The 11,289-nt window shown below is 35.3% G+C and overlaps 1 protein-coding gene across 1 annotated transcript; it reads left to right on the forward strand.

The window, feature by feature from the left end:
• Nucleotides 1–1,151: 1,151 nt before the first annotated feature.
• Nucleotides 1,152–10,330, forward strand: crb3a (crumbs homolog 3a). The gene is made up of 4 exons (XM_081380716.1): nucleotides 1,152–1,592; nucleotides 2,352–2,544; nucleotides 6,382–6,419; nucleotides 8,678–10,330. Exons 2-4 carry the CDS (start codon nucleotides 2,475–2,477, stop codon nucleotides 8,885–8,887), a joined length of 318 nt encoding a protein of 105 aa, XP_081236842.1. The 5' UTR covers nucleotides 1,152–1,592; nucleotides 2,352–2,474; the 3' UTR covers nucleotides 8,888–10,330.
• Nucleotides 10,331–11,289: the final 959 nt, after the last annotated feature.

Consider the following 11,289-nt stretch of genomic DNA (forward strand, 5'->3'; position numbering starts at 1 on the left):
TTACTATGTTTGATGTTTTTGAAAGAAGTATCTTATGCTCATCATGTCTGCATTTATTTGATTAAAAAAATACAGAAAAAACAGTAATATTGTAAAATATTATAACAATTTTAAACAATGGTTTTCTATTTTAATATACTTTAAAATATTATTTATTTCTGTGATGCAAAGCTGAATTTTCATCATATATATATATTTGGAACATGTGATACTTTTTTTCAGGATTCACTGATGAATAAAAAGTTCAAAAGAACACTGAACAGCATTTATTCACAATAGAAATATTTTCTACATTATAAAAATGTATCACATTTTATCAATTTAAAACATCCTTGCTGAATAAAAGTATTAATTTCTTTCTAAGAAAAGAAAAACAAAGAAAGAATAGCCTGACCACAAACTTTTGAACAGTAGTGTATATTGTTACAAAAGATTTCTATTTTAATGAATCCTGAAAAAACGTATCACAGATTATAAAAAAATATTAAGCAGCACAAGTTCTGTTTCCAACATTGATATTAACTCAGCATATCAGAATGATAATTGGATGTTGATGTATTGTGTTTTTTTTTTACTTGTGAAACACTTTCTGCATTTTATGCCTGTAGATGTATTATGATTATTATTACTGCTACCACTACTGTAGTAGGCTATATTTGTGTATTATAATATTATTATTTTCGTTGTTGTTGTCGTCGTACGTTTTACTGTGAGTGAGTTTTATGCTAATTTCCTATTTTTTCTGTTATTTTCTGTGAGTGTAGCCTACCATCAACGAAACAACAGACACGAAGTGGTTAATAATTTTCCTAAAAGGAGGAAAGGATTAACAGAAGCTTGGTATGTCAAGAATTTCTTTCTTATGAGATTAAAAGTTCATTCGCTACCACTGGAGGTCGCAACACTGAGAGAACATTTCAAACCGAATGTATTATTGATAACGTGTGTGTGAGAGAGAGGGCTAGTTTATGTTATGTTATTTAATTTATTTTCTATTATTTGTTATTTATGTTAGATTAGGTAATAAATTAAATCTAAAATTAAAAGCTAAAAATAGCTTCCACTGAAAAAAAAAAAAAAAAAAAAAAATCAGTCGGGTACATTACAGATGGAAACCGTTTACCATTCAAATTAGTAAAGGGCGCAAAGATCGAGACAGATGACGTGCGTCACTAAAGCCGTTACTGAGAGCGGACGCGAGCGCGCGCATCGCTCCAGTGCGCAGGTGGATCTCGGCGCACAATAGCGCGCCTGTCTCGCGCCACAGGTAGTAGCTGCTGGATTCAGGTGTTGTAACACGACACTGAACCATGTGATCAGCGATGAGAATTTAGGAAGAAGACAAACCCCAACTCGAGCATTCACTCAACACTCTAGTAAAAACAAGACCACCATTGAAAGCAGGGCAGGATCCCGAAGGACAATGTTTTATTATGAGCAGGACGCCGGAGTGACGAGCTAGTTTCGGTTTAAATCCTTAATTTGACCGGTAAGGTGAGAGGCGGAAGCGACCTGCGGACATATAGTCCACATACATACATTCAGGAAAAACTCGTAAGAAAACATCGTGGATTATGAAGGTGGACACACAGGTATGAGTTTGTTTCTGTTCATGTGTCGTGTCGAATGGATGAATGTTTCCTTAGCAACACAAATAAGGGGGAAGGAATGTTCATGTCCCGAACTGGATAGAGGTTACATGAACAGAAATGAAAAATAAGTACCTGCCAGGAGTCAGCTGTTAAACACATTCAATACATCTGGACACTCTTAAATATCTGGTAACACTTTACAAAAGGTCTAATTTGTTAACATTAGTTAATGTATTAACCATGAGCAATAAGTTACATCTGTTACTGTATTTGTTAATTTTGTTAACGTTAGTTTGTTCATGTTTCTTCGCAGTGCATTAGCTACTGTTAACAGATATAACATTTGATTTTAATAGTGTATTAGTAAATGTTGCTATATTTGTTACCAGAACAGAAGTTACACATGGTGACCTTGTTTAAAATCCAAGTTTGCACAGATAAGAAAAATAAGGCATACTGGAATGAATCAGTGCATTTGGATATATATATATATATATATATATATATATATATATATATATATATATATATATATATATATATATATATATATATATATATAATTTAGGAGATCATAGCCAAAAAGATTAGTGAGCTAAATTATTCCAAGTCACTTAGAAAAACAAATAGTTCCTTTCTACAACTACTTTATTTGCATCTGTGGTTCTATGAAGAAACTCACTGTTTTAAACTATAGGAATGATCAAATCTGCAAACCAACTTCAGATCCTAACAGACGTTTCTACTCTTCTTTTGCAGCTCGTTAGATTTTTTTGTTCTTTGATCTCGGACATGATTTATTGATCACCTCCGCTCCACCCTAGCCGGAGCGTCAGCCCCTTCTGGTCGGGGGTAGGGGTGCAGATTGACTCCATCCCGGAGATGATTCGGCAGGTTGGACTTTTGGCAGGGAGTTTTATGCTGCTGCTTCTCAGGAATGTTTCAGCCCAGGGTGAGTCACTCGCTCCACCTCTGCAGTCATGTCCGAAACTGAACTTTGAGAGTATCCGGATTATTAATCACTGTTAAAGCTCACTGCGTTTAAACAGCTCAATTGAGTTGCGTCAGATTAATCTGAACATGAGCCGAGTAACACTCCTCTAATTTGTACTAAGTTAGTACTAGATTGCCTGAAGTGCCCCAGAAACAAGCTCAAGCATGTCTGTTTTCTGCAACAACATCTAACGTATTGTTGGGAGGTCATAAAATTGTACTCGCCGTTAAGAAAAAAAAAAAGAAAAAAGGTATGAGAACTGTGTAATCATAAACTATGAGTATCATAAAATCCACCCAGATCACATTTTACCTCCAAAATCACAATAAATGATATTTGCCATATAGAAAATTACTATTTTCTGTATTGTGACATTATTTTCATGACATATCCCCGCACAAACTGTACTTATTTACTGTAATACAACATATCAAGTTCTCATTACTTTATAGTGAAAATGTTAGGCTATATATTATTTAAATTTATTATTGTAGTATTGGTTGTACATGTTTTGATGCTGATTTAAAAAGTGAGAATTTGGTACATAATTCTGCTTAATTGTCAAAAATAATGTCACAATGCTTCAAAATAGGCTACATGTAATTTCTTTCATTTTGGAGATGAAACATTTTTTTGAGATTCATACATACACGTTGTTATCGAAATTATTCAACCCCCTGTGCAAATCAGGTTCATTGGCAAAATGTACAGACTTTCAGCTGTTTGCAATGAACAAATCTAACAAAAGTCATTTAAATAGCTCAACACAACAACTGTTTCGAGTGGTTTCCCCAAATTCAACTGAAAATGCAACTTTTAATGGCTTCTGCAGTCTCAAAACTATTCAACCCCCGGAACAAACTCCCTCACAACAGCAGAAATCTGCAAAACAGGTGTTGTCTCGTGCACACCTGATGCAACTAATCAAGGGCTTCATTAGTTGCACCAGGTGTGCTTGAGCTAGGAATGGGGATGTACATTTTCTGCTCATCTCAGTTTCCTTGCTATTTGTTTAAAATACCCTTTTTACCCTTTCTTGAACATGTACGAGTCATTGCATCATTTCTTTATTGCAACATAAGCACATTCTTTCAAAACAAACACTGGAACGAACTCAACTAAGTTAGCCTAAACTAATTAAAGAATTAACAAAAGTTTCCATCTTACGAAAACACTTTCTTTGCCACTCTTTTAAAGAAAACATTTAACCAAAAAATGTCCCACTACAAACTTAAACTGCATTCACGTGCTTCATGATTAGTTCCTTTCCTTCTTTAAAGTTATCTTTGTCCTTGAGGGATTGTTTACTCTCGTAAATCATTAACATTTTAGCTTTTTCATATGTATTCTCCCACTCTCTCTCTCTTTCCCTTCTCTCTATTTCTTCTATGTATTTGTGTTTTTTTGCCTTCATAGCAAAAACATTATTTTTAGGGACCGTTTACACAACACCATTGTCAGCTAAAAACTGAAACCTTTGTATTCATTTTGGTTGTTCATTTACACGACAACAAAGTTTTGTGGGCTTGAAGTTTTGTGGCACTTTGACCGGTTTCAAAGTGCAAGTTTTTGAAAACGATACTGTTTTCGTCTCAGTGTAAAATACAGAAATGGAGATTTGTGAAAATGGTGATGTCAATGCATGCATATTACGTCGTAGTGTTTCTTTACAGAGTGGCATCGCCATCTACAGGCCTGGCATGAATAATACATTTTTGTGCGGATCTGTGTGAACGGGAACGTTTTGACAACATTGTCGTCTGTACACGAAAAACGTAAAGGAAGAACTTTTTCATTTTTAGCATTGTTGTTGTGTAAACGTGCCCTAAATCACCACTTTGCAAGTGTAACATTTATTTCAAATAAAGTAAATAGTTTTTGTACCATCACTTGTTCTCTGACCTTCAAAAGCACACTATGGTTTGTCAAAGTGCAACAATCACAAATATGAGATTTTACAAAGTTGCCAAACTTTGAGATTATTTGAGGTTTTTGTTATTTGAGGGATTTGTTATTGCTTAGAGAGAATTGAGGTTAATCATGGGGCACCAATGCACCATTAGATACTTTACTGGTCCTTCTTTAATTTTAAACAAGGACACAACTATGATAAAGTATAAGGTAATTCTGAGGCTGTGATAGAGCTTACCAATATTGGGATTGGTGGTACAGCAAAAAAATGCATCTTATGTACAACAATACAACAGTGCATAGTTCTGCAATGTTTGGTGGCATAGATTTTATACTAAAACGTTTAAAAATGACATAGACTTTTCTAAACATTATGCAGTTGATGATGGAAAAAGAATAACTAAATTTGAATTATAATTCACAGAAATTAATTTAACTTACTAACAGCAACTACCATTGTATGGATCGCCACATTAGACACAGTACTTAGAAAAGCTAATGGCCAAATAACAGATATTCATGTTGAAAATTCAAAATGTTATGTTCAACAGCAAAATTATCAATGCATATACACTGACTATGACGTCATACAGTACCACACAAAATATTCAAAGACCATGTAATCACTTGCCACGTGCCGCTTTCTTTCCCGTGACGTATTGAAACCGGAAGGGGGACGTGTCGAAAGGCTCACCCCTATGTTTTAAAATAGCCAATATCCTTTAGTTCAGGGTTTCTCAAACTCGGTCCTGGAGGGCCACTGTCCTGCACAGTTTAGCTCCAACCCTGATCAAACACACGTAGCTGTGAGTTTCTAGTGATCCTGAAGACAGTGATTAGCTTGCTCAGGTGTGTTGGAGCTAAACTGTGCAGGACAGTGGCCCTCCAGGACCGAGTTTGAGAAACCCTGCTTTAGTTTATAGTAACCATTCATAGCTTCTAGCTTATTCTGTGGCATTGGGGGGAGGGACATTGTCACTCTAGTCAAATTGTGTATGTGCAAGATGAGTCATTTAAATATTTTTTGTCAGTTTTCCCAGAAGAAACTGTACATTTTAAACGTGTGTATGCTAAAAGTGTATTTTTGTCAAGAAGGATGTAGATTTTTTTTTTTTGCACCATATTTAGTTTTTTGATTGCATTATTAAGTCTGGTGACATTTTTGCCCCAAGCCCTCGTTAATTTCTGACCCTGTTGCGTGTGTGCTCTGCGTAATGGCGGGGGATTGGGCTCTTTTTTTCGAGCGCAAGCCAAGGCCCCTTTCTGTTGCGAGGCCCATTTCAAGTGAAACATAGCAAAGGCCGCTACTTCTCAGATGTGTATTAATATAGAATCACACAATAAGCTCTAAATCAGCGCCTCTCAACTTTAGCTATATTTTTTATATCAAATTTTGTGTTAAGGTCCAGATGTCCAGCTCTCTGAGCATGTGCTGGGTTTCATAATGTTGCTGTAAATCATTTAAATTGTGAGATTACACCATCACAGAGCGCACATATCACAGTTCACACCATTTGACATGAAAAAAACAAAACACTCTCGAGTTCCTCTTTTATTGATGTTTAGTTCTCGTCCTCATATATTTGCTTCTTTTTTTCTCATTGTTAACAAAGTATAGTGTTGGTGGCGAGCTCTGTGACAGTGGTGCATGTCATAGTGATGTGACTTGAAATGATCCTGAAACACACCTCAGATCAAATATTAAAGAACCGCAGAGAAAACACATGCTACTTTGAGCTGCTACACTGTCACTGAGAAACCATTTTGTGGTTTGTGAGCCACCCCTAGCTAGGATGAGCACAAAAGTCATATTAGAGTCTTTAGACCGTTATTCATAATCTGTACAATTAATTGTCATCTCATTGTAATGTTTTCTATTTGCAGAGGACAACACCACAATGCCCAGTACAACTCCCAGCCCAGTAAGTAGAGATTCCTTGAGGTGTTGCCGTGTGTTTCTTTCCTCTCTCTATATATTAGCCTGAAGGGCATCAACTGTCAATATTATTTATCCTATAAGTATCTGATTAACTGTTGGAGAATGTTCTCTTCATTTGTTCAATGAAAATCAGAATTGCCCAAAATTCAGAATTGGCTCCCTTTGAATACTTCGGAATGACATGCAGGAAAAAATATGTATATCGAGGCCACAAATGAACAAATTGTTCCCACGATTTACGAATATTTCAGCACATTTCGTTCCCTTGTTTTAAATAAATTGTGTGTACGTCCGATATTATAATCCGTAACTGTAGTTCAATCAAAACGAGGGAGAAAATAAGTACAACGTGGCCATGATTTACTAAATCGAAGGAGCAAATTATTATATTGTGCACACAATTTAGTAAAACAAAGAAACAAATTCTTAATTTGTGACCACAAATATATATATATATATATATATATATATATATATATATATATATATATATATATATATATATATATATATATATATATATATATATATATATATATATATATATATATTGTCCGCATGTCATATGCAGAAAAAAAAAAAAGTATTCACAAGTAATTGTTCTGCAACCATGGCCAGTAGTTAAGGGTCAGTAAGAATTGTTTTAATGAATTTTGAAAGAAGTCTCTTATGTTCACCAAGGCTACATTTATTTGATCAAAAACATTAATAAATATTGTTATAATTTAAAATAGCTGTTTTCTACGTTAATATGTTTTAAAATGTAATTTATTCCTGTGATGCATCATTACTCCAGTCTTCAGTGTCACATGATCCTTCAGAAATCATTCTAATATGATGATTTGATGATCAAGAAACATTTATTATCATTATCAATGTTGAAAACAGTTGTGCTGTTACATCTTTACTGTTACTTTTAAACATGATGAGTTGAATTGAATGCATCCTTGTTGAATAAAAGTATTACTTTCAAAATAAAAAAAATACTAATATTAATAATGTTTATGGGTAATTCATACTGAAAGAATACTGTAATTATTAACAACTGCAACAACAGCAGTTAAATGAATTTCATTCAATTTGACAACGTCCTCAAATCATGTTTGCTACCTCCATTTAAGCTCAGCTTAAATTCAGGCACTAAATGTAAAAGGGATTCTCATTTCAATTCAGAATTTTACAGAAACTAAGCGATCTGTTCTTGATCACTCATTTGAAATGCAAAAATTGGGCCAGACGGTCATTGCATGCCTTGCAGTGAGAAGGACTACGTTTACATGTGCACCAATAATGTGATTACCGGTATTCTGATTATTCGCTAAGAATTGTGGTTATTTTTACCGCCATTATTCACATACCCCAATGCACAGCACTGTAGGTGTGTTACTGTTTTAATCTACTTGAATCAAATGCAAAACACATTTCTACGGACATATTGGATTTTTTTTCAGTGACGCGCATAAAATGTCTGCATGTCTGTTTTTCGACCATCAATATACTCCGTTATATTCATCGCACAACATTGTCAACATGAACTTGGCTTCTTCAGCACCCCAAAAATATGACTCCTGTTATACATCACTATTTGTATACATCACAAGAACTTGCGCACTTTGGTCAGAGCAGAATACTGGCAGGAAATTTAAATTAGGCATATGCCATATTTTACTATGATTATGAGCTTAACTCTTTTCCTGCCATTGATGGAACTTTCCATCATTTATGACACAACACTTCCCCGCCATTGACGGAATTTCCCGGCAATCCACGTTTTCACTGTAAAATGGTCGGGAGCGCTATTACACATCTTCTGAAAGAGTACAGACTTACACTTACGCACAAAAACGTGATCATCAAACATTTAAATGGCATTTAAATCAAAACTGCCTGACGTTATCGAATTCAGTGTCGACCCATGAAGAGATACAGGACTGTGAAGCTTTGGGGGTGTTGATAGACGTGATCTACTCCATCTGTGTTTTGATTATAGTTCTGAATTCTGAACAGTTCTTTCTCTTGATATATTGCATAGAACATCCCAGAATATGTAGTTATTTGAATATAACTAAATATTCTGGGGGCCATGAAAGTTTTTTTGAAAATTAAAATCTGGTCGTCATATTGCATTATGAGGGTGCATGTAAACGTAGTTAATGCCGCAAGTCAGTGCTTAATGCAGTGCAGCGCCCTGTAGTACTTCTTCCGTTTGGATGATTAACATTCCTACTTTTCTTTGTCCAGGGCCCTAATATCGTGGCCATTGTTGTACCAACTGTGGTCCTGGGAGTGTTGGCTATTTTGACTGCGATTCTGGTGTTCCTGTTCTGCGTGGTAAAGAAGAAGAGACAGACGGAGGGGACGTATCGCCCCAGCTCAGAGGAGCAAACAGGAACCCGTGGCGTAGAGACGCCAGACGCCCTCAAACTACCCAAGGAGGAGAGACTGATTTGACACACTGGTTTATAACTAACCAGCAGCACATGATGATGGTGAATCGATTCCAAAATGGTTAAATGGATAAACATTAACTACGCACTGTTTCTGAGCACTGGCCATATGTTTTGGCTAAACAAAGCAAGTCTGACTACTTGGAAGAAACTTGAAGGAAAACTACTCTCTCCCAAAGGAAACAGATTTCACAGTATAGATCTGCATGTGCTGTTCTCTAGCATTGACAATCTTATTCTTAGACTGGTAGCTTATCTCTGAAAATTTCATTTTGCGTTGTATTTTAATTGTTCCTTTACACATACAAATGCAGATTTTTGTATGTAATGTTAAGATATGTTTAAAGGTGAAGTTTGTAATTTCTCCACTCCTAGTGGCACAAAACAAAAGTGCAATCTGTTGGTTTTTGCATCCAGAAAAGGGCCAGACCAAAGTCCCTTTATGGCAAGTCTTTGAAACGCCTCTTGGGAAACGGGTTCATGCAATCTCACTGAATGGGGAAACATCAAATTCTCCAAAAGCTGTTCACCTTGCTTCATATTTCAAATTACCAATGAAATCTGATCTTATAAATTGTTGCTAAACACTCGAATCATGAAAAAAAACCCTGTGTTTTTCTGGCTGGACCAGCCTATGCGCATGTGCAGTCATAAGTGCGCCTCTTGGTAAAGAAACACTGACTGTTTCTTTACCAATTGGCTTTTTTATTTAGAAGGCGGGACTTATTCCGCCATATTGTGTTTCACTCTCTCCTATTCATAGTAAAATGACTGGACCGTCTTTATATATCTAAAGTCTTTGGTTAACTTAACAACATCAGCTCAACCAATGGTGTGAGTTTGGAGGCGGGACTATCTGTTTGACTGCGTAATAGAAGCTGGGGGGTGCGTCTGTTTCCTGACACTAGATTTTGCACACTACACCTTTAAATATTTATTGAGACCCATTTGCTCACAATATTGGATGTTTTTACTTTCAAATCTGGTTGGTTGAAACCACTTTGATCATTTCAGAAATCATTTCATTTGTCTTGATTTACCTCAGTTACATTTCTATATCTATATATTTGTAACTAATATTAATTGACCAGAAATTTGATCAGTGCAACAATGAATTCTACTTAGAATCGTTTTTGATTCTTTTTATGATAACGTGAATGTTTACACTCAAATATTTCATGCGTTCTATTTAACTTGAATGCCTTTTCAAATGTCAGCTTTTTAGAATTTGCTAAGCTGTGCAGTTTATATTTAAGCAAAAAGGCATGAGAGGTTGTACTATATTGCAAATATAATCATGGCTGAAGGGTGTTGTTAGGCACAACGCTCAGCAGAGTTACTATATTTACAATTCAGAATGTCCTTGGGTGGCTTTGCTGTTACTCCACATTAAAAATATTGAGGACACTACACACATTTTCAATAAAACATGTTGATTGAGCTAATTAATTTAAGTGTTATTCTTCTGCTGAATATATAGTCCTGATTCTCTATAGGAGTTGTGTCGTGATATAATGTTGCTGTTACGGCTGAATGCTGTATTAAAGCATCGGAAGTCAGAACCAGAATTATATGTTTTATCAACAGCCAATTTTAACTTGAATGTGCAAGGTTTCCGGTGTCAGTCTGTTTGAGCTGTACACAAACAGTCCATTACACTGCAAACTGGTGTTTGCGATCATCATAGTATTTTAATTTATTATCGTCATCATAAACACATTAGTTGGTAGTGCATATAGTTTTACTGTTTGCCTGTTATTCCTCTTGATAATTACCTATAGTGGCTAATAACTCATAAGAATCAGATTCTTCTGGATACCTTATTTTTTTGGAATTAGGAATTAAGAGGAATTAAGTTATTTCCAGATATATCAGAATTCCCAATTACAAAAAAATAAGGTGGATTACAAGGCCTGTGAAAGATATCTAGTAAAGGTCTCTGAATTTGTAGCTGGAAAGGTGTAGGCTACTTTGAGGTTTTATAATGTTACATAAATGTCATATGATTGCTGACACAATAATACAATAATATCTTGGGTGTGCATGGAGGAGTGTCTTTCTAGGAAGCGTATTGCAATTAGACAGCATTGCTTAAGGCTGGGTCTCAGATTTGCTTGCCAAGAACAAAGCAAGATTTATTATGTGGACTAGATCTTAGAAAGACCTGTTCAGTAGGTTGTTTTTAGGAACACTGCTCTCTAGTGGCTGCTAAGATTTCAGTCTTTGCTTTTGACTTCATTTGCTGTAGTAAAATGGCTATATATATATATACATTTGAATGATAATATCAAGAAACTCTGTTCATGTAAATCAGTGGTCCTCAACCTTTTTAACTTCAAGGTTGTACACTTTTTAAAGTAAAGGTTACAAAAGGGGTATATCACAGTTATGCCATAGAAGAACCTT

Source organism: Scardinius erythrophthalmus, assembly GCF_964197995.2.
Source record: "Scardinius erythrophthalmus genome assembly, chromosome: 1".
NCBI classification, from domain to species: domain Eukaryota; kingdom Metazoa; phylum Chordata; class Actinopteri; order Cypriniformes; family Leuciscidae; genus Scardinius; species Scardinius erythrophthalmus.